This window comes from Pristis pectinata, chromosome 10 (assembly GCF_009764475.1).
Source record: "Pristis pectinata isolate sPriPec2 chromosome 10, sPriPec2.1.pri, whole genome shotgun sequence".
NCBI classification, from domain to species: Eukaryota; Metazoa; Chordata; class Chondrichthyes; order Rhinopristiformes; family Pristidae; genus Pristis; species Pristis pectinata.
This window is the reverse complement of record NC_067414.1, coordinates 26,031,954-26,057,344: the sequence shown is the minus strand read 5'-3', so window position 1 is coordinate 26,057,344 and position 25,391 is coordinate 26,031,954. Positions and strand designations below refer to the sequence as shown.

The window sequence follows — 25,391 nt, the reverse complement described above, 5'->3', positions numbered from 1 at the left end:
AAGAATGCTGAAGTAATGCCAAAAGAGATTGGCTTTGGCTTCATGGGAAAAGCATATGCTGTCCCTCTGTCAGGCAAACAGCGTACTTATTTTATACATACTTAATTTAAGGGATGTGGGCATTGTTAATAAGACCACCATTTATTGGTCCACAATGGAAACATCACTGCTCCCTTCATCCTGTTGTAGATTGTCCAGCTTTTTAACAAAACACAAACGACAGAAAATGTGTCAAACAAACTGCAGATGGTGGAAATCTGAAATGAAAACAGAAAATGGTGGAAAAGCTCAAGTGATGAAGGGTGCTGGACCTGAAACGTTAACTATTCCTCTCTCCCCACAGATGGTGTGTGACCTGCTGTTTCCAGGAAATACTTGTCTATCAGTCTAATTGTTCTCTGCACCTAATATGCTCTCACAAACTAGGATTATGCAATGCTACAAACAGCTTTGTGTGTCATACCCACCATCTGCAGAGGCAACATAATCCACAAAAAACTAATTTAAGCCAGGTCCAATGGTACACAGAATCACATCTAAAACCTAACCATAATTCAACAACAAAAAAAGAAAATCTCACTCAACTACTAAAGGCAGTTTAGAAAGTGAGAAGTGGAATTGGAAATTGAAAATTCCAAGATTTGAGCCAAGGTATATTTTTTTCCCCACAGAGGTTAGACCTGTTAAGTGTCAAGACTCTGTCTGGGGTTACCTGTGCTTGATACTAGGTGTCAAATGTTCATTCCCAAACATGAAGTTTCTACATCTCAACAATTTTTCTGATACACTTAGAGGTAATGCCACTTCAACCCTTAGTATTGTATTGAGTAATACATGTTTATTTCAACAGTACATGTTACATAAGGACAGTGCCAATATTTTCATAATCACATTACATAATTTGAAAACAACAGAAAGACCACAAGCAATGTAAACCCTTGAATTCGACATTTAGAACAAGGAACTACGTAAACATCAGTAGGACACAAACACAAATTAACTTTATTATTTAATGCAGGAATAAAATGTTTCCAACATTCTAGTTTAAGTAGGACTGTGATAGTTACAGAGCTTCAGTGACAAGAACGTGACAAGAACGTAACAACACAATTCTTAGCACCAAACCTTTTTTTATCATTGAGATAGATTACAATTGAACAGATTCATCTATCCATAAAGAACACATGGAATCTGTGGATCTATTGTAGATGTAGTTTTTAAATAGTAATAGGGCATATTAGGCTGGAAATTTCCTGTTGTGGTACAACAAAATCATGTCTTTTTGCATGCCTATTTAGCCTAAGTCAAATTGTCCTTTAATTTCCTGCCAAGCTTACAAGTTTATAGCCATCATAAAAGAAGTGGCAACAAATAGAAGAAAATCACTGGAAATTTGCTTAACAGAAATATATGTAAATATGGAGTTCAGTATTAAATAACTTAGCCTCTGTTGCTCTTTAATAGACACATCGGGGTAGAAATTAATCTTTGAGTTGCGTGTTGCTTGAATTGAACACACAATATAGAAGCAGATGCACATTGTGCTTTTCTTCTGAAATTTGATGCCATTTGGATTGGCAAACAGGGGACAAATCTTTACTGCCAGAGCTATTTTATGTGCTATATTGATATAGGGAGAAGGCTGTATGTTGATACAGAGCACTGAAGAGGACGATAAGCCATAATCGTAGTGAATAGTGAAGCAGGCCCGAAAGGCAAAATGACCCATCCCTACTCCTAATTTCCATGTTCATATGAAACTATGGAAAAATGCATTCAAAAGAAAAAGAAAATTCAGCACACTGCGCTGTGAGGACTGATTTAAGAAACTCAGAGATTGATCACACTGTTGCGACCGCTGAACCGAGTAACTCAGAGACTGAAGGTGGTTATTATAAAAGGTCTTTATTCATCATGACAAGCAGATATTCTCTTGGAGATCCTCTCTGTAAAATTTCCTGTACTCAAACAAAGTATATTGAGTTTTTATACTCTAAAGAAACAAAGATAACAGCAGGTGATTCAACACAATTTCAATAGCTACAATTACATCATTTACTTCAATATTTTGAGTCTGACTCATGGTTCCATTGAATTACGTATTTAGAATGGGAGCACATTGTAACTGACAAGACACCTCTGAATGTTTAAACACCTTTGCTGGGACAAAGTAATTTACGTGGATGGTCTAAAGCCTTCTGAGGACAGAGAACCCAGACATCCAAGATTACTGTTGTGTACTCTCTGGATACCCAAATATCCCAATTATTGATAGACAGAGCAAATATGCCTATGACCAGGTTTGATGTGCTAGTCAGGAAGCTTCCCTGATCTCTAGCACAATGATGCAAAATAACTGAGCTGAAGGTGTCTGATGCCTGGTTTGATGCAGACAATGAACATACCCCCATCACCTTGCATTTGGCTGGTGTGCAATTTGGCTGATGTGAAGGTCTCATGGTCATGTCAGTTTGCAAACCATATCTCTTGAGCAGCCAGCCTCCTGCTGTGGGTTAGTTCTCTGTAGAGAAAATACTGTTTGTTTACAAATCTGTCCTTTTAATTTGAAACTGATTACTGCTTGCAATTTAAATTAAGAACTGAAGACCTGGTGCTCGTTTGAATTAATGCCTGCTATATTCACATAATTATATAATTCCTGAATCCCTAACAATCACAAAAGAAAAATGGACTTCTGCCGCATCAGAAATCCCACTCATAATTTGAAGACTTCCCCTAAACACTCACAATTACAAAAAACTCACCAATAATGACCAAAGGCTCTGCAATTTGGTCACTATTAGAGATAGAGATATATTCAGTCTGGGAATTAATTGGACAACAAAAAAAAATGTTTCAGGCATACTGATTTATTGTGCTTATGCCTCATGCCCAAAGTAACTTGTAATTGTGCCCAATTGTGCGCCTGTGGGCGGAAATACAGAGGAAATTGCAAGCCATTATTAAATAATCATAATGGTTTCATTGTTGCAAGGGAGTATTGCAATAAGCTGTGTGTTCATGCAAGAAGCCTCTCTATTTAAAGCTTGTATTCTTTTACACAAAAACTTTAATAGGTGCAAAAAGGAAAATGATTTGCATCTTGGTATGTTTCCTCTGTTATAATACCCAATATTTTACAGTAAGGAGATATTAAGTTGGCTTGAAGCTCAATTTTATAAGCTTATAAAACCAACAATGCACTGGTGGGTTGAGACTTAAATAGAGATTAATTGATTCATCATGCTCTGGCTGTCAGCGCCTTCTTCAACTCGTCACTCCTCACTGGGAGGATGGGAACAATGTGGGAGGCAGTGCTGAGCTAGAAAGTCTTTTTACTATCTAGAATAGAATCCAGTAGAAATCCAGTTGCTTACAATGAATACTAACACTTAAGTTTAACAATTAGCTTCTATTTTGAGTGATCTATTTTGGATCGAGAACAGGGGTCAGTTGGAACATACAAGAACAACTAAAGGGTAATAGTTTCAATAGATGGAAACAGCTATAACACTGTTGAAAGGGGTACTGTAACAAATGATCAATATAGTCATTTAGGCTTATTAATGTTGGTATACATGACACACACAGCTCATTTGCAATTGGGACAAATCTTCTGCAAGATCGACTGATGGATACGCCCATAATCAGCTTTATCCTGCACCCTGTACTCAGCAGCAGCTGGCCACTGAATACCTGTGCTCTGCTGGTAGAGTCTAGGGCTGGGAAAACTGCTGCAAGGACAGCAGGTTCATGGAAATGAACAGGAGAAATCTGATAATAGGAGAAAGGCAAGTAAAAGTCTGTATTTTGTTTAATTAGCTTCGATGTTTTTAAATGTTTATAGTGTACGCCTGTGCATGTGGTCTTTTAACTTCCAATAATTTTAACTGTTTATTTCTTTAAAATAGGTCCTCAATGGTTGTGAATGTCAGTGAACATCAAACACATTCAGGAACATCCAACTTAGACAACAGCTTTGACAGCTGGTCACCCCATGGTTAGGGCTGTTAAAACAGTTCTGTCAGTGCAGCTGGTTGCTTGCACTGGGAGAGGCCCTTACAAGCCTTGGGCCATTCCAATGAGCTGGGAGCCAGCCTACTAGCAGAAGACTCTGTCCTTTATCACAGATGAAGAAACGGTATGATCCAGGGTGCAGATGATTGCCAATTTCAGGGCTGTGGAGAACTTCCCCCTCAGCAAATCAGTTATTGTTTAACCCCCAAAAAATAACAGGATAAATACCTGTGATTATACACTCAAATGTACAAATCTTTTCTCTGTCAATCTCAATGAAACAATAGCTGTTCAATGGCTTCATATAAATATTTGAATGTGCAAATATACAGATGTTTCAAATAATGACAATGTACATTCTTAAAGACTCAAAATGTGGAGAACTAACTTCCAAGTATAAATGAAGGCTGAAAACTTTCAGAAGAGATGTGATTAAATATTCTGTGGGATAAAATCATTCAAAGCTAAATTCAAAGCTAAAAGGGAGACTCCTGCAAATTACGGGCCTCAACTCTCACAATCCTGATGTGTTGCATTCCACAGGTGACTCATCCACACTTGAAGTAGTGCATGAACCATCTTGCTCCACACAGAATTTTAACTTGTTTCATTCCTATAATTTTTTTAATTCTGGTGCTTGAATGGAGATTTATTGAGTTCTTTTGAGTCTGTAGTGGCATGAGAAGTGCTTGCAAAATAAACTGCAATATATCCTTTAATATGTGTACTAAGTTGAAAAGCTAAAGCATATCAGAATGAAATAATTCAGCTCATGTTCAATATGGCTAGTAGCCTAAATAATCAATAGCCTGGAGGATCTCTTCAATTGTCTGCTCAGCAGATATTATTTCCAATGTGTGCTAAGGTGTGCCATAGTTCTCTTCAGGACTTGCAAGCACTTTAAGCAGCTGATTAATCAGTTGTGCATGATCTCCACTCAATGGGGGACCATTTTGTTTTTGTGACATTTAAAAAAAGATCTTTCTGACTAAGCAGCCTGCTTTACATATGTCCTGATTATCTCCATTGTCTTTTACTATTGCATAAAGTCAAACTTACCCAGTGTCCTCCTTAATGAAATGATCCTGAGCACCTGCTAGTATTGTTTAAAAACAGAGCGTTCACTACATGTACTATTAATGTAGAGGCTTAACTAAAAGAGCTACAAGAAAAAGCTAAGCAGACTGGATACAAATTTCTAAAATTCCTCATATTTCGTTACAACTGAGGAGGCCATTTGGTCCATCTGGTCAATGCCAGCTCTCAGAGAATACCAATCAGCCCCATGCCCCCACTTATCTCCCTGTAACCTGAATTCTCTTATATACCCATCAATTCCCTCCTTCCACCTACCTACACTAAGTATGATTTAATAGCCAATTAAACTAGCAGCATATCTTTGGGACGGGGACAGGGGCGGGTGGTTGTGGTGAAATGGAAGCACTCAGTGGAAAGCTATGTGATCACAGGGAAAAAGTGCAAACTTCACACAGACAGCACCAGAGGTCAAGATCAGACCTGGATAACTCAAGCTATGAGGCAGCAATGCTCCTAGAAAATGAAATTTCTGGTTACATTACGATTTTCACATTGATGGCACAGATTTGGCTTGATAATCATATTACATCTCTACCAAATGTCATTTGAATTCAACAGCACCTTCTCTGCTGAGATTTTGTATTGGTTGCCCAGTTATCAGGTAGAAAGGAGCTCCATTCCAACCACCCCAGAATCAAATGCTGTTCACTACATCAGAATAACCTAATATGTTTTCCAAAGAAAGCTAGGCCATTTGACTGATACACAAGGCATTCTTCAGGTTTTACCAATATTCAAACAGCCCCTTTGGTGCAAAGACTTGTGTAAAATACCTAAAGCACATGTGGCATTCGTAACAGAGGAATTAATGTGCCCCACTCCAGATGGCCATGTAAATAAAGATGCACCTCTGATAACTCATTTTGATAATGCTCATACTTTTACAGTGAAGTTCAAACATATACATTAAAATTATAAATGACAATTTGATTTGAAAAGAAACATGACAGGGATTTTTCAATACATCATACCTTGTCTGCCAGAACCAGTCAACAACTTGTGTGCACGAAGAGTACAGGATAATGGGTTGCAAGATGAGCAAGACATGGACGCACCCACATGCACACATGTTGCTATTTGGTACAATTATCCTTTCAAAATTAACTAAATTATTGTCAATATGTCTGGTTTCAGTGTCTTGTGAAATCATTTATTTACCATATGTAGGACTTCTGCATACAATTATAGGCAGAAGCTCAAACATGTCAACTTGTCTAATTTTTTTTAGAAAAACGCATTTCTCCCTTTTGTTTCACGTAAGGGAGTGACATTTGTAAACTAATTTCCTGAACTAATTGGCAACCATTACAATCAAGCTGGAGATGTTTAAAATTTATGGAAGTTTGCTATTGTTTTCCTTAACTGTTGAAACAATTTGCATTTACACAGTACCTTTAAGTGATACAAATCCAAAGACTGTAAAATGGATAAAGACAGATTAAGCAAGTTAGTAAGAAGGTGGCAGATAGAGTATAAAATGAAGAAACATTTAATTATCCACTCTGGTAGGAAGAATAGAAGAGCAGCATATTTATTTTAATGGGGAGAAATGAATAAACATTGAGGTACAAATGAATCTAGGAATTCTTGTACAGCCAGCAATTAAGGTGGCATATGGTATATTGGCTTTTATTGCAAGTGGGTTGGAGTACAAGAGAAAGGAAGTCATGCTGTATTTGTACACCTGCAGCACAGTTCTGGTCTCCATACCAAAGGGCGGGCAGACTGCCTTGCAACCAATACAGTGTAGATTCACTAGATTGGTTTTTGGGATTTGTTTACCCAATGAAGAGACATTGAATGGATATGTATTCACCAGAGTTTAGAAGTACACAAGGTGCTTTCATTGAAGGATTGGTGGGGTGACCTGATAGATGCTTAAAGTATGTTTTCCCTGAGCGAAGAGTCTTAAACTGGAAGCCTGGTCTCTGGATAAGGAATGAGATAAGAGAAAAAATACATATTTTCAATCAGAGGGTTGTGAATCTTTTGTATTCTCTACCTTAGAATGCTGGATCCTCAGTCATGAATATTGAAAGGTGCAATTGATAGATTGTTGATGGCTAAAGAACAGAGGGATGAGGCTTTCACCTTTAGATGAGCTGAAGCAGGGGCAAGTTCAGGTGGAAATGAGTAGTCTTTGAGATGTGCATTTGGTCTAAATCTCATTTGGGGGTCGAAAGTGACACTGAAACTGAGAATAGTCTTGGTCTGTTTTTGAGATCCAACAGGGAAGTGCAAGGGAATGAAGTTCATGGTTGGAATGGAGGACAAGAGCTTTGGTTTCCAACTAATTAGTTGGGAGAAAACCTCAGCTCAAACATTACACTAAGTCAAACACAATTAACTCTTAAGCTCCATAACCTGCTGCACACAGCAAACTGATATAGGATTTGTTATATGTTGACAAAATAATCCTTGAAACACAAATTATCCATGGCATCATCCTGTTTTTCAGGTGCATGTTTACTTAATCCACATTAGATAAACCAAATCACACATTTCATTCTCTTGCAAATATTACTGCCTTCGTGGTCAGTACATGCAGATTTGTGACTGGGCAGAATAATTTTAACCCATCCTACATTTTGCTTATTGTGCTCTGTTTTTTTTCCCCCAAAGACTATATTTTTCCCAAAAATACATTTTTCCCATAAAATATGACTGACATGGTTCTTGAGGATTCTAGTTTTATGGTCCTGTAAACATATTTAGTAGAGGACAGTGCTCTTCAATGAGACTTTTAAATTATAGTTCCACATGATGTCACTTTGCCAAATATCCCTCCTCCTGCTTTACACCCATGATATTTGTGAGGTCATTATACAACTTTAAAGAGTACAACCAGAAAAAGAGATGTAATTACTAAGACGATGGGTCTACTGCTGCAAGATGTATAATACTCCGTCTGCATTAAATATGATGCTGTTGACAGAAATTCTGGGCAGCACAATTAATAGCTCATGGTATGGACCCATGAAAGATAATAAATACAAAACACAATAACAAATACTTGGCAAATCAATATCTCAGCAAAAACAAAAAGCTTTTAATACTTTCATACCAGTCACGTGACTTAGTATTATGCCTTTGCTAGCATTACAATACTGCAGCAGGCATTTACTGGCATTGCTCCAGCAATGATCTCAGCATGTTTTCTGCACAGTAGAGATGGAAATAACAGCAGCAGTTCCTCAAAACCTTTCAGCTTTTAGTGTAAAGTATTTTCATAAAGACACATTGAACACCAGACCCCTTCAGAGAAAAGAAACAAACTGCTGGAGGAACTCAGTGGGTCAGGCAGCATCTGCGGAGGCAAAGTGATAGTCAACGTTTCCGGTCTAGACTCTTTATCAGGACTGATGCAGGGTCTTGGAGTAGTGATGCAGGGTCATGACCCGAAACGTCGACTACCCCTTTGCCTTCACAGATGCTGCAAGATTCACCGAGTTCCTCCAGCAGCCTGTTTTTTGCACCAGACCCCTTCTGTAGAGATTCATCCATACAACTCTTTCTATTCTTCTGTTAATCACCACTTATGGTTATATGTATGGCATACATAGGAGATTGTCCTCGTTTAAGCATTACATGACTGACATTAACCTTGAGTTTGTCCCTTTAATATTTGAGGAGCAATTTTGGTGTTGGTGAAGGCAGAACACAGATACAACACTGCTCAAATGAACCACGATTTACTAAGGCAAGATGGCAAGCAGCAAACGGGATCCATCCAGTTTATCGAAGAACTTGACAGTTTTGTGTAGAGTTGACATGATCAATGATACTTTCCTTCTAATACCATTACAGCAAAGAGGTTTTATTGTGATAAGCTGGGATATGAAGCGAGGGTCAACGACATAACATGAGGCATTTATTCTGCTGAAGTGTTCTGATAATGAGTAGCCAAGCTTAGAGCCAGCTCTACACAAGGCAAACCATTTGGGATACAGGCGGGTCTTCAAGGAACTATGCTTCAGAATCCTATGAAGAAGAGAACAGAACAAAAGATTAAGTACACAGAATCATAGAGAACTGAAAATACAGAAGGCAATTTGGCCCATTGTGTCTGTACAGATTGAAAAAGAGCTCTTCAGTCTAATTCCACTATGCAGCACCAGGTCACGTCTCTCCAAATGCATATTCAAGTACCATTAAATGTGATGAGAATATCTGCCTCTACTGTGCTCCAGGTACCAACCTCCAAATCCCTACCACCCTCTGGGTGAATTAGTTTTTCCCCTTTCTTTCCCTTCTAATTCCTCCAATTACTTTAAAATCTATGACTCATGTTTTTCAACTCCTCTGCTAAAGGAAATAAGTCCTTCCTATTTACTTTATTTAGACACCTCAACTTTATACACTTTAATTAAGTCTTCCCACAGCCACCCCTGCCCAAAAGTTTTTCCTCAAGGCTACAAGTTTCTAGTCCTGGCAACATCCTTGTAAATCTCACCTGCAGCTTCTGCCTTGAAATTTCATCTTTCCTATAATTTGTGGACTGGAATTATATATGGTATTCAAACTGTAGTCAAACTAGTATTATCTACAGTTCTAGCATAATTCCACCCATTCTTTATATTCTGTGCCTTGACCAATGAAGGAAAGTATCCCATGTTATTTTAAACACATTATTGACTTGCCTCCTACCATTAAGGACCTCTGGACTTGCACTCCCAGGTCCCTGTACCCTTCTTGCCTTGTTGCACCTCTCCAAATGGATCATCTCACATGTCTTCTCTTGCCCATGTGACCAGACACAACACAAATCTCCCTGCTGCCTTAGGCAAAAGAATGCAGAAAAGATACAGTCTCCGTTTACTTTGGGTTGGTAAGTGCAGCAAAGCCTCCATTATCTGATCTAATGTAATTCAATATCCTACAGCACTCCTTGTTATCTTGTTTCAACTGGCTTGCTGGGTGAACACTTACAAAATGGAGCTACTTTAGTACTTGTATTACAAACTACAATTCATGGATCACAGCAGAGTAGGCAATTTAGCAGAGACGTATTCCCAAGTTTGCATTCCATGTGCATTGCCAAGTCTACAATATACATATTGCTGCTTTTAAAAAACTTGCCTGAGCAGGCAGTATCACATTCTCACATACCAATGATATGTGGGTGTGTCACTACTGTGGACTAGGCTTACTTGAAGTCACAATAACCTGCACAAGCTTCATCTTAATCGATTTACACATACATTTTAATGAGGGTGGCAACAAAACCTCAGCATCTTCACCCAAATGGTAACAATAAGCACAAATAGTCATTTTTTTCTTCTAATGAAAGGCTGACTTTACTTGCAACTTAAGCAGAATAGATCTTTTGAAGTAATTTTATTAATAATATTATTAAGTGGTTGTGATCTATACTTGATCATCACACATAACATTCTGATTTCCTTTTTGAGTACACTCCTGCAAACCCAATACTCCTCCTGGGATTCACTTAATCTCAGCTGCCTGTACCTGGCCCATGCCTCCTCCTTTGTCCCCGAGCAGAGCCTCAATATCCTTGTCATCCAGGGTTTCCTACTCCTGCCAGCCTTGCCCTTCACTTTAACAGGAACATGCAGACCTTGAGCTCTCGATATCTCACTTTCAAAGCCTCCCACTTGCCAGACATCCCTTTGCCTGCAAACAACCTACTCCAATCAACTTTTGCAAGTTCCTGTCTAATACTATCAAAATTTGCCCTTCCCAGATTTAGAACTTTAAATTGTAAACCAGATCTGTCCCTTTCCAGAACTAATTAAAAAAATAATAGAACTATGGTCACTGGTCCCAAAGTGCTCCCCCACTGACACCTTAAAATTCTTTTGACATCTTAAAGTTCCTAAAAACTACAAGAGCAAGATCTCATGCCAACTTTCTTGACTGATACTCTTGGCTACAAAATCTTGAGTAATACTCTTGGCTTTGTTAGACTCTATAAAACCAATAGGTCCAAACCAACCTCAACCTCTCCTGGCTGGGAGAAAAAATATACCACAACTCTGTGAAGTATGGTGCTCCTCCTTGATGATCACACATTGAATAATACAATTTTAGATTCTGTAACTAATGAAACAACTTCTGTTGACAATACAATCACTTGAAAGAATTGAGCACAACATTTAGCATTAAAAATCTGAACACTATTTTAAACACAATATTCTTTCAGCCCAAATAGTGGGTTACTCAGCAAGTTGCAGTTCACAACTGCATATAATATCTTCCATTGAAATAGAAGCCAAATTCCTCATACTATGTGGAAACCAAATGCTGAACTCAACAGGGAATGGCAACTCAACCCTACATCCCAGCAAGTTATAATCTGTCACAAATAATTTTTATTTTAATATTCAAATCCTAAACCAGACATAATAGCTATAAATTCATTGGCATGGGGCATGGATGTTAAATGGGTGGTTGAATGGTGTGTCAACGACCATTGGGTCCTATGCAGCAAAATGCCGTGTTGCTCAAGGATTTACCTGACAGGTTTTTACATTGTGGAACACATACAGTATCAGAACTCCCTATCCGGGGCTAGGTGTTCAGGATTGAATTGGGGCTTTGTTAGGACCTAGACAGGGGTTTTTGAGAGGGTCAATTTGGGGAGTAGGCAGGACACTCGGGAGATGATCAGGAACTCGTATATTCAGAATTAGGAACACTTGGAAGGGAAGTTGGGGAAAACAGATTTGGGTAGTCTTAAGAGCACAAGGTAAATAAAGGAATCAACCTGTTGGGTTTGCTGCTGAAGGAACAGTGTTATTCAAACATGATAATAGATGTGATCTAATTTCGTAAGCAATCCTCTGAAGGAGTTGTTGCATTCTATGTGCATCTGATATGGAAACTGCAACATCCATGCAAGGGCAATCTGTGACTGGAATTACCTGGTCCAATTTCCATATCTGGAAATGGTCATGTACCACTCTGGAAATAGTAATGTTCCACTCTGGAAATAACTGATTTTCATATGCATGATCATGACAAACTAACTATATTGGGGCAGATTTATGTTTGGTCTGGCCTGTGCCTTGAGGCAGCCCTCGCATCATCTCCATCACTTAAATCAAATTCCAGACCTCGCTTCTGCAGCCAGCCTTTGAGATGGAATGGCCCATGAACAGGTAGGCCTCAGGTGGTGGTTCCTATTGACCTTCTGATAGTTCATTGTTTTTAAAGGCCATTAAACTGCTTTATGTATATAGATAACAGTTTGAAAGAAATATTAACAATAAAAATAAACATACTAATCAGTTAAATGTCTTCAGGTAAAATAAGGGGGGAAAAATACCTTTCCAATCCAGGTCACTGGCCCCATAAGTGAATAGGGTTCTGCCACATTACATCAGCCACGGCTGGTATAAACTCAACAGGCCAGATAAAAGGTTCATCCAGTCCCTCAGTTCAGCAAGACTGAGTCCATTCCCTGGAATTAGGCTGAACCCAGCAGAGGGAAATGTCAGGTTTGTCACCATCCCATTGCCAGCACATTCCTGAATTCCACAATGTAACGTGGGCACAGAAGTTAGGGAAACGCCAAGCCACACTCTGCTATTGGCCAGTGGTTCTCTATGGGTTCTCCAGCTGCAAGACTCTGATAATCTGGCATCTGATTGTTTGGAAAACCTGATGATTCAGCAGCTGGCTCAATTATTAGTCTGGGGGTCAAAAGTGCAAGCGGGTATATGGACAGAGCTGGTGGCCTGGAGCGGGGCCAGGGCTGGGGGTCAGGACAAGTGGCTAGAGCCAGGATTGGGGTTAGTAACATGGTTTAGTTTGCGACCAGAGCAGAGGTCCTGAGTGCTTATATATTTCCCACTCACTTTAATCTCTTGCATTCACTCAAAAACTTACTACACTGCTATATAATTTGTAAAAAAGGTGAAATAACAGTGTTTGAGTATTAATAGGATTAACATCCAATAGTTTGAAAAATCTGCTAATCTGGCACTCCCAAGGTTGCTGGATAATCACAGTTTTATTGTATCTGGGTCATGCTCATTCCTCATGTGGTTTAATGAATCAGTCAATAGGTGGTGTCTCTGCCCAACAGGATTGGACTGAACTGCATTCAACTCTGCTGGGTTTTTAATATTTCTGAGTGAGCCGAAAGCTGATGAATTCTTCAGATTACCTCTTACTTTGTAAAATTACATTTACTTGAAATCCAGGCACTTGCATGGTGAGCTAGCACTCTGACAATCTGAAGATCTGTCAGTGTCATATGATTTCCCTAGTAATTCATGAAATCTAGCTTGCAGTTTTTCTTACCTCAACTCCACTAGCATTCCAAAGTAAACTACTTTGTATCAGCTTTGAATACACTTAAGGACTGAGCATTCACATCTTTCCAAGGCAGAGAATTCTAAAAGTTCATAGACAACTGAGTAAAGACATTTTTCATCGCAGTGTGAAAGGTTGACCCTAAAAGAGAACTGCTGAATGACTGTTTTGCATTAGCCTATTCCCCAGTACTCATGTTGAAATAAGTGTTGCTCTGTATTGAGCATCATCATTAATATTACAATACAAACCAGTCTCTTTAAAATAGATTAGGAGCACTCAAATTTGTGACAACTCTAGATTAAGTTCATATCCAGCCAAGGATGAATAAATAAGTGAGATAATGTGCTCCGTGGGGCCTCTGTCCATATCATTATTAGTTCAATAAAGTCAGGAATACTTCCATTAGATTGAAAGCTAGCTAATGGAATTCTCTCTCTGCATTAAAGCTCTATCAGCCTGACATCAATTATCAGGAAAATTACTGGAAGGGGACACGATTTAGTGATCACTGTGGCCATACTGTGACAAGGACGTTTAACTTGGATAAATACTGCATCATCCCCATAGCACAATCAATGCAGGAAACATCTCATTTGCAGGGCATAATACAAAAAGAGAGAGAGAGGAAAAGCCTAAATCTTACCGTGCATATATTGCTGGAAGTTCCCAACCAATGTACAGCTAATACTTAGAAGGTATCGAGGTGTATTGATTGATGCTGAACCTTTCTATCATTTTAATATGCACATTGCTGGACAAACTGCATTTAGAGTTCAGTGTCCAGTTTTGGTCCCCCCCAAATAGTTAGTGATAGAATATATCTCATACTACATTACAACCTAAAAGACTCTTCGGCCTATCAATCCCGTCGGTTCTCAGCACAATTCCATTTTCTCTCACATGTCCATTAATTCCTGTCACCCACCCACACTAGGGGTTATTTACAGTGGCCAGTTCACCTATCATCCAGCATGATGTGAGAGTGCAGGAAGAACCAACCAGAGGCCGACCTGTTGAAGTCCGGAACTGCAGATGAAGGACCTTGGTTTGAGCCTGAGTGATGTGTGGGAGTCAGGGGGAAGGGGCAAAACTGAGAGATGACCATAAGGAGAAGATGCAATGAAGGCCTCATCCCTCCTAGGCAGAGTCCAGCTGCTGCTCCTTAGACTGAAAGCAGAAGCTCAGTTTGATTCACTGCCAGTTCTCCAGTCACCAACTTGCAGCAACACTCGTACTCCTGCTCCCTCCACACTGTCCTCCACACCCCTCCAATTCCCTCTCAAAAAACAGCATTTGTTCTATTCAAAAATATTAGTATTTCATAATTGTTTTAGTGGGTTTCAAAGCACAATTAACTAATGAGTTTTTAAAGATAATCCCACAAATTAATCCAGACTAATATTTTTAATCGTTTGATAGCCAAACCACAATGTTGAAGATGTTGATGGTGCTGTTACATCAGAGCTCCTCTAATGCCGTCAGCAATAGGAACTCTGCTGGTTAATGTTATTTATTTAGATTTACATTAGAAAACACATAACTTCAGAGATGTTTATAAAATAATTTGTCTATATTCCTTTAATTATTTCCTTTTATCATAGTGAAGAGGGACGATGTAAACACAAGATCAGTAATGAAATATAAAATTACAGAAGCATAAAGGACAGTTGCTGGCCTTCCAGACTATTGTGGCTGTGGTGGAGCTATCAAATTAATCCCATTTCGCCCCACCCCCACCTTTCTCATATCCCTGTAAATGTTTTCCCTTCAAGTACTTTGTTTAACAAATTTTCAGGATATGGGTTTTGCTGGCAAGGCCAGCAGATATTACCCATCCTTAATTGCCCTTGTACATGGTTGTGGTGAGCTGGCTTCTTAACCATGGCAATCTTTCTGGTGAAGGTGTACTCTCAGTGCTGTTGGTTACAGGGTTGCAAGGTTTAGACCAAGTAACAGGGGAGGACTGCCAATACATTTCTAAATCAGGATGGAGTGCAACTTGGAGGGGGACCTGCAGGTGGTGGTACTCTCAGGTGCCTAATCCTCTTGCATTGGTGATAGAGGTCATGGGTTTGAGAGATGCTGTCGGAGTAGCCAAGCTGTTTAACTGCAGTATATATTTTGTAGGTTATACATGCTGTAAACACTGTGTGCCAGTGGTGAAGAGAGCGAATGGTTAGGGTGCTGGATGTGGTACAAATCAGGTGAGCTGCTTTTTCCTGGATTTACTTGAGCTACTTGAGTGTTGGTGCTGCACTCATTTAGGCAAATGGAGATTATTCCATTACTCTCCTGACTTATGCCTCGAAGATAGTGGAAAGGCCTTGGGGTGTCAGGAGGCGAGTCATTCTGTGCAGGACACCCAGGCTCTGACCTGCTGTTGCAGCCATAGCATCAATGTGGCTGGTTCAGTTGAGATTCTGGTCAGTGGTGACCCCAAGGATATTGATGGTGAATGATTCAGTGATGGTATGCCATGGAATGCTGAGGGGAGGTAGTGAGACTCTCTTGTTGGATGTAGCCATTGCTTGGCATCTGTAGCACAGTGTTACTTGCCATTCATCAGCTAATAATTGAATGTGGTCTAGACCTTGCTGCATGCAAGTATTTGCTGAGACATTGTCCAATATTTGATTCTGCAAAGTTTTCCACTTCTAAGCTTATGATGGAAGGAATGTCAAATGAAGCAGCTGAAGATGACTGGGGCAGGACACTATTGCAAGGAATTTGTGCAGTGATGTCTTGGGACTGAAATGATTGGTCTCCAACTAACACAACCATTTTCCTTTGTGCTGACTATGACTTCAATGCTTGATTTCATGTTTTATCAGGGTTCTTTTAACAGAGTCAAATGCTACCTTAATATTAAAAGCAGTCACTCTTACCTCACCTCTGGAATTCAGCATAGTTTTTATGGATCTGTACTCTGTTCCTCAAGCACTTTTTAAAATAGCATTCTCTGCTTGTTCTGATACCACTGAAGACTTGTGGAAAGACGTCTCCACACCTTCCTGCATCACCCCCTCCTCCTGGTCTCTTGGTCCCTGTACAGACTTTAGAACTGTACCATTTACTGCACATCATCGCTTCTCATCCTGTCAAAATGAATCACTCCATTTCCGTGTGTTAAATTCCATATTTCTGCCTAATTCACCAGTCTATCCTATTGTTTGCTACATTTGTGTTCCATATCATCTGCAAACTTTGAAATCAAATCCAAGTTATCCCTGTTTATCAGGAACAGTGGTCCCATTATTGATCACTGGGAAACACCACTGTTTTCTTTTTGAAAACTTACTATTCAGTACCACTCTCTGCTTTTAGTCCATTAGCCAAATTTTACACCCACATTGAGTGTGTCCTTTTACATCTGCTCACAAATCTATTGTAAGGTACACTGTTGATTGCTTTTCAAAGTCTGTATATACATCAACCAAACTACACACAAACTTTTCCATTACTTTCAAGATTTCAGATGTTACCAAGCACAATTTGCCTTTAATAAATTCTTGCCAATTTTCATTTATTTGCCCAAACTTTCCCAAAAGCAAATCTATTTTGTCCCAGATCATTTTTAATAGTTTCACAATTTAGATAACTGGTCTGTGTTTATGTGGAAAAGAACCAAGTACAGAAACATAACACACAATGGATGCCATCAGGACCGTAATGGCCATTACAATGGATGCCATCAGGACTGTAATGGCCATTGTAATGGCCATTGTAATGGCCATTACAATGGATGCCACAATGGATGCCATCAGGACTGTAATGGCCATTACAATGGATGCCATCAGGACTGTAATGGCCATTGAAAAGCTAACCCATTAATCCCACTCCCCTACTATTTTCTCATTGTCACATAAATGCTCTCCCTTTAAGTACTTATTGAATCCTCTTTTAAGTACAGTTGTCGATGGTAGCTCCCTCACTTCATCAGGCAGCACAATCCAGAACAAAACTAGCTGCATTATAAAGATGCTTCACGTCACTTTTTGCCATGATGCTTTATCTATACCAAGCCCTTACAAAAGGCAAGAATAAAAACAAAGCGAATGAACTTTAAGTTAAAGGATATATTTACCTGTGATGTAGATTTTGGTTTCAAACCAAAAAACGTGGCGACTGTATTGTTTTCCTTCGATTCAAAGAACGCATCATAATCCTAGAACCAAATCGAAAGGGCATTAGTACCTATGGTTTGGCATTTGTAAAATCAGCCATAGGATTTGAGAGGGAGGAAGGAATAGAAAAAGAAGGCAGATGGGATAATTTCTCATATTTACCTGTGAGATAGGAGGCCATTTGTCCCTTAGGGTCTATGCCAGCTCTCAGAGAGATCCCACTCCAGCCACTTATTTTCCTGCTCATGCCCATTAACCTCACTTGGATTCTCCTATCACCCACCTAAGCTGGGGGGTGGGGGGTGGAATTTAAAGTGGGCAATTAAACTACCAATCAACATATCTTTGGGATGTGGAAGGAAACTGAAGCACCCGGAGAAAATACATACTTCATTTTGACAGCACCCAAGGTCAGGATCAAGTTCAAGTCGCTGGAGCTGTGAGGCAGCAGTACTATCTAATGCAACACTATGCAACATAGTACAACACTGTACTCTCCAAGCCTATACTAATTAATGATACATTGCTTGCTTGAAAATGACTTGCAAAATAGCTTTTATTAAAAATAAAATTACTATTGCCAACAGCTAAATATATGTGTCATGCTGGTAATTATTAAGAAAGAACTCCACACAAGACTGGTTTGGCTGAGATAGGAGATTTTTCTAAAATCTTATTCAGGAAGTGCAATTGCATTATTGTACTTCAATGTATGTTAATCACATAGATACATTTTTTGCATATCCTCAGGGCAGTACACTGAGACCTCTCCTGCCTCAATCGGAAACACACAGCACGCCAGCTGAATGGCTGGCAGTGATACCTGATGACACACGCAATCAGGCCCCACTCAATTGCTCCAATAATTTTCAGGACCTGAAGTATGATGAATCTGTGGCAGTCTGAAAGGGCATTTTGGAGGATTCTTGTTCAAGCTTGTCTAATACAATGACTAATGTGTTTCTGTTCAGGAAGTAGCACACGCTATGAGAATAAGATTAGGAATTAAATCTCACTCTTCAATCTGAATTACTTCTGGAATTAAAACCTTTTGGCTTTTGCCGATGAAAGTTAGTTAATTAATTCATTCATATTATAGTCTTGAAAGCTGAATTAATGCAAAATATATTAATGGAAAGAGTCTTTTCTCTGAATTTAAAAGTCATAACTCAGCATAACACTTGTAACTGAAGATATTGACCAACTATATATATTGAATTAACAAAACTGTGTTCACAGTGACAGAGACTGCCTTTGATTGGAAACTGTCAAATGCCCATAGAATATATTTTACTGTCACCAGCACTGACGGTGCTTACTTATTTGCAGTCGGTTATGTAGTCATATTTATGCAACTTGTAGGCGGAATGCATTGTAACATCATTTAACTACACCCGTCACAGCTCACATATTGCCAAAACCGTCATTCCAAAACACTACAGACATCCATTCCAACACATTACAGACAGCCTCCCATGCTCTTTCCTCTAAAAATGGGGTTGTTCAAAACTCTGCTATTGATGTCTTATCTCACATTAATTGTTCATCCATAACCCTAGCCTCATTAGTCTAATCTGGCCTCAGTTTTAAAGTATCTGCTCTTGCTTTAAAATCCCTTCATGGTCTAACCCTTCCTTTTTTTTTAAATAAAAAGTCCCCTTCAGCATTGAAGCCACCAGCCACAACCCACACTTCCTGAAATATCTACACTCCTCTAATTCTGACGCCTGAGGCAACATGAATTCAACTTCTCCGTATTAGTGGTCATGCCTTCAGCACTGGCATTACTTCCCTAAACCTTTGACTCTCCATCTCTCTTTCTTCCTTAAGAATCATAAAATGTACCTCCATGAGCAAGTTTTTAGTCACCTGCCCCAATATCTCCTTACGAGTCACCATATCAATTTTTGGTTGGTAATACTCATGAGGGAGTTTTGCTACATTAAGGGCACCAAATTATGCAAGGTGCTGTCATGGACAATGTGCAAATGCTCTATTTGAACATTACAAATCAAATAAATTTGACAAGTCATAATTTCCCATCCATTCAGAATGGCTCCAGTCTAGAGTAGCCCAAAGGGTGGCTCCACTTGTGTTGGAATTCCCATTGCAATTGTGAGCCATGTGTTTTTTGTTAGGTTACAGGTTTAAAGTCTGTTTTCAAAAAAAATATGGTGCTTTCTGGCATTTTCCTTTAATTGAAGAATTTTAGTTCTGTTAGAGAAGTCACAAACTAAAATTCCAAATATTTTCTGTCAACTTACCAAAATAATAGCAGCAAATACAAAAAAAACCTGAAAATACCAGAGCTTTGCATACAAGCCTTCAAAAGGATTTAGTAACAGCAGCACAGCAGGGAAAGTTAGAGTCCTGTGGATGCTGGCAAGTTAAATTAAACCTAACTGGAAAGATAAACAACAAAAGCCTTCACAGATTCTAGATCAGGAGGGAGCCAGCTAGTCTTGCCATCTGCTTAAAAGACACTTACTGCCAAGTGGAATGATAGAGACAGTACAATCAGTAGTGGTCAAGGTCAACGCCTTCCTCAGCTTTTCTACTTTATTCTCTATGCAGACCAACATTGCAAGCAAGTGTAGTCTCACCCATTGCATTGTCCAAATGCACCTAGTCCTTGTCTTCAATGGTTCCACCACCACCATGTTCTCTGCCAACAACACATATCCTTGGAGCAAGATAGTGTACTGAATACTGGGCTTGGCTGCCACCTACTGTTCACCATGATAACTGCTATGCCTGGACTGTAAAAAAAAACGCCAGTGTTTCATTTTAGCAATGAAACAGGTATTCACATGGTGTAAAATTCATTGCACTGTTTCACTTTGGGAGGGAGTAGAGAGTACCCAGGAGTGGGTTGGTTTCCTGCTACTTAGGATAGAAATTGGAGTTAAGAGGTTTAGAAAGCTCAGAGCTAAGGATGGTGGGGGAAGAGTGCAGGGGTTGGGATAGATTGGGTGTCTGAGAAAGACCAATCCCAATAGTGCAGATCCAATTGCTTGCTGAGTGAGGAATTGAGCTTGGTTCTTGGTAAGATTTCAAATCTGTTTAAAAAACTGATGACTGACAATAAGAAATGGAGAATAATCAAAAACTATTAAAAATTAACCATAGCATTAAATATTTTCAAAGAATTATGAAATAAAACTAAAACATTGAAATAATTAACATTAAGCAGCAAAAAAAAATGCTTACATACATTTAAATTAACTCACTCAAAATTACTCCATCTCAGAGCTGTTCCTCTCCTTTGTGAGGAACGGAATTGACAAACCTGTTGCAAGTTCTACTCCAATGAAAATTCAGTGGGCAGGTTTCACAGTGTAACTGCTGGATAAACTGCAGAAAGCTGGACCCTTTTGCTGAAATCCATAACAAATTTCAAAGGCAGCAGTCAGTCAGAACAACATTGGCCAGGACCTCTCAGGACAGTGACAGAATTAAAACTGGCATCTCAAAGGCAGATGGTAAGCTGCAGCTGTAGTATGTGACAGTTGACAGAAACCACCGAGATCCAATGCAACCATGACTACAGCTCAAGGAAGTTCGGCTCAGAGCTGATACCCAAGGTTTGGGCACCATGATGCTTCAGGAAGGGGAAAAGTACCTGAATGCTTTGTTCCAAGAAGCAGTCACAACCCTTCGATTAACCTTTTACAGACTGTAAAACTGGTCAGTCAAAAGGACCAGCTGGGTATGACTGTGAGTGAGGCAGGTATGGGGAGTCAAAATATGGCGCTCTAAGAGTCTAAGCTCTTGCAAGTATGTGGTTCTTGCTGTCTATGTGAATGAGGGTAGATGAGCCACTGATCACAACTCCATGATGCAAAGGGCCATTCAATAGAGGGAGTGAAAAAGGAATGGAACACACTGTAGTTCAGGAGGATAGACACTGTTCTCCACAGCCATGAGCACAGTCTTCAAGGCTGCATTGTCTGCCCAGTGCCAGGGGTGAAAATATCTTCAAGGTTAGTGAGGAACTTGGTGAGAGTGGAAAAATCCAGTTGTTGTTGCTCGTGAAGGAACCATCAACATAAATAAAACAAAGTAGGTGGCTCTGTTGAAGGAGTACGACCAGCTTGGATCCAAATTAAAAAGCAGAACCAGAAGTAACGATTTCTGTATTACTACCCGAACCATAAGTAAATTGGCATCAGGTCAATGAGATGAGAGAATTAAGTGCATGGCTCGAAGTTTGGTGTGGGAGAAACCAGTTTCAATTCATGAGGCACTGGCACCAGCACTGGGGAAATTGGAGGCTGGTCCATTGGGACAGAATTTACTTGAATCAGGCTGGGAGTAGTGTCCTTGCAAAGTTAATAACTAGGGCTTCAAAAAGGGTATAAATTAAATTGTGAGGGTGGGGGTGGGGAAGTATTCTGGTGAGGGGATATTTACAAAGCTAAAGAGAAAGGACAAAATAGTAGTGCAGGATCACTAAATGCATTGAGGTAACCAGAGTCTATCAGGTAGGTAAAATCTATTCAAATGTAACATTCCCCTCCAATTAGAGTCAAAACAGGAAAACAAAAACAATACAAGGGCAAAATTGAAGGTTCTGCGCACAGAATTTGTAGAAAGGTGAATTAGTGGCGCAGGTAGGAATAAGTGGGTCGAACCTAATAACCATTACAGATAATGAAACATTAAAAAACCTACAGATGTTGGAAATCTGAAATAAAAACCCTTCATCCCTTGTCTAGAATGAAGGGTTCTGTCAAAAGGTCCCAGACTTGAAATCTCTTTCCGCAGATGCTGCCTGTCCTGCTGAGTGTTTCCAGCATCTTCTGTCTATAACCACTGCAAATATATGGTTGTAAAATAACCAAGCTTGAGAATTAAGTATTCTAGGATATTTAACCTTGAGAAGAGATAGTACATAGAACAGTACTGCACAGGAACAGGCCCTTCGGTCCATTGTCTGTGCCAACCATGATGCCAATCCAAACTAATCCCATCTGCCTGCACATGAGATGTATCCTTCCATCCCCTACTTGTTCATGTACCCGTCTAAATGCCTTTTAAACATTGCTATCATATCTGTTTCCACTACTTCCCAAGCAGCACATTCCAGGCACCTGCCAATCAGTGTAAAAAAAATTGCCTCAAATTTCCTTTAAACTTTCCCCTTCTCACCTCAAAGCTATGCCCCCTGGTGTTTGACATTTCCACCCTGGGAGAAAGACTATCTACCTTATCTATACCTTTCAATTTTGCATACATCTATCAGGTTGGTCCTCAGCCTCCAATGCTCCAGAGAAAACAATCCAAGCTTGTACAACCTCTCCTCATAGCTAATATGCTCCATCCAGGCAACATCCTGGTAAACCTCTTCCGCACACTCTTCAGAGCTTCCACATCCTTCCTCTAATACGGTGACCAGATATGCACACAATACTCCAAAATAAGGCCTCACCAAAGCTTTATGCAGCTAGAAAAACACTTCCCAACTTTTGTATTCATCATCCTGACTGATGAAGGCAAATATGCCATATGCCTTCTTTACTACCCTATCTACTTGTGTTGCCACTTTCAGAGAGCTTTGGACTTGCATCCCAAGATCCCTCTGTACTTCAGTGCTCCAAAAAGTCCTGCCACTTGCCGTACACTTTCCCCTTGCATTTGATCTCCCGAAGTGCAACACCTCACACTTGTCCAGATTAAACTCTATCTGCCATTTCTCTGCCCATAGTTCCAATTGGTCTATATCCTGCTGAAATAGGCAGATATTACAGAACGGGATAAAGGAAGTAGGGAGGAAGGATCTTAGTTCAGAAGCAGAATCAGTTTAGTGATGTCAAGAAACAGAAAAGGGCATAAAAGTTGGATGTGGGCTGGCAAACAGTAGTGGTAATGCAGGACATGGACTATCTCAGGAAATTAGAGCTGCATGGAACAGAGCTAATGTAATAATCATGGAGGACTTAAATCAGCAAATAGACTGGACAAACTTAATGAGCAGTAATTATATTGAGGATGAATTCTTGGAGTGTAATGAGAGGTACTTTTCTTAATCAGTATGTTGATAAACCAATAAGGGAACAGGCTATTTTAGACAAAGTGTTGTGTAATGAGAAAAGGTTAATTCATTATCTGGTAACTAAAGGAATGTTAGGGAAAAGTGATTATAAAATGATAGTATAAGTTATAAACAATTCATTTAATTCCTTCTGAAACTAGGGTCAGCCCTGAATAAAGTGAACTTTGTAGGCATGAGCCCCAAGTTGACTTTGCTGGATTTTGATGTTCCACATTAAAAAGTACAACAGTAAACATACAATGGACAACATTTAAAGAATTAATGCATAGTTTGCCACAAACACGTATCCCTTCAAGACAAAAACTCCTAATAGGAAAAGTGATCCAGCCATGGCTGTCAAGAAGTTAAACAGTGTCAGATCAAAGGAAAAGGCAAAAATGTTGCCAAGAAGAGCACCAAGGATTGGAGGAATTTTGGAATCCTGCAGAAAAGAACCAAGGCATTGAGAAGGAAGGAAGTAGTAGAATGTGAGAATAGTCCAGCAAGAAGTAAAAACAGACCATAAATGCTTGTATAGATATGCAAAAAAGAAAAGATTAGCTAAAGCTAATGGAGATACTTTACTGACCACGACGGGCAAAATTATATTAGGGTGGATAAGCAAACGGCAGAGAAAATATACAAATATACAAATCTCCCAAAATAAGGGAGTACTGCAGGTTTAGGGTGAATAAATAGTTCAAAGAAATTAGCATTAGTTAAAAAAATACATTGGAGAAATTAATGGACTAAAAGGCAGTATACGCCCAGGACCTAATGATCTACATTCTAAGGTTTTAAAAAGGTGGCTATGGTGATAGTGGTTGGATTGGCTATCATCTTACAAAATTACAAAGATTCCAGAATGATTCCCACAGATTGGAAGGGAGAAAATGTAATCCCACGAGTTAAGGAAGAAGAGAACAAACAGGGAACTATAGACCAGTTAGCTTGACAATCTGTAGTAGGTAAAATGCAGGAAGCAATTAATAAAGAAGTGCAGGAGAGAACTTGGAAAATAACAACAGGATTGGACACAAGTGAAGCTGGATTTAATAAAAGGAATCTTCCATCAGCCTGAAACTTTAACTCTTTACCCCCCAGATGCTGCCTGAACCACTGAGAATCTCTGCATTTCCTGGTTTATTTTAGGTTTGCAGTTTTTTTTTGCTTTTCCCTTTCAGATTTGTAACCACCTGGGCAACAAGTGAGGAAAGTGACAAGATGAGTCTGAAGCAGATCCCAAAGGACTAAAGGGATGGCAAGTTCAGGAGGGTTGGACAGATCCATCCTGTGTGCAGTTGTACAGAGGCAGTGAAAAGAACTATACAAATAGAGGCACGGTAGTGTAGTGGTTAGCATAACGCTATTACAGCGCCAGCGACCTGGGTTCAATTCCGGCCGCTGTCTATAAGGAGTTTGTATGTTCTCCTCGTGTCTGCGTGGGTTTCCTTCAGGTGCTCTGGTTTCCTCCCACATTCCAAAGACGTATGGGTTAGGAAGTTGTGGGTACGTTATGTTGGCGCCAGAAGCGTGGTGACACTTGCGGGCTGCCCCCAGAACACTATGCAAAAGATGCATTTCACCATGTGTTTCGATGTACATGTGACTAATAGAGAAATCTCATCAAGAATGTCATGATTCTGCTTCATTATAACCAATTGTATCCACACAGTATATCTTATCAAATGCAAATGATTTTCTTTATTTCCTTTTGCTTTGTTCTGTCAAAATGACAGGACAGACATAATGAACAAAGGACTGCAGATGCTGGAATCTAGATGAAAAACACTATGATGCTGGAGGAACTCAGCAGGCCAGGCAGCATCCATGGA

General features: G+C 39.5%; 1 protein-coding gene across 1 annotated transcript in view; it reads right to left on the bottom strand.

The window, feature by feature from the left end:
- Positions 1–842: 842 nt before the first annotated feature.
- The window catches only part of sh3bgrl2 (SH3 domain binding glutamate-rich protein like 2), a 69,804-nt gene continuing 45,255 nt past the window's right edge, over positions 843–25,391 (bottom strand). Inside the window, exons 3-4 of the mRNA XM_052025380.1 lie at positions 17,483–17,563; positions 843–9,096 (exon numbers count right to left, since the gene is read on the bottom strand). Of these exons, the coding sequence (XP_051881340.1) occupies positions 9,082–9,096; positions 17,483–17,563 (96 nt within the window). The 3' untranslated portion in view covers positions 843–9,081. The remainder of the gene's footprint in view (positions 9,097–17,482; positions 17,564–25,391) is intronic.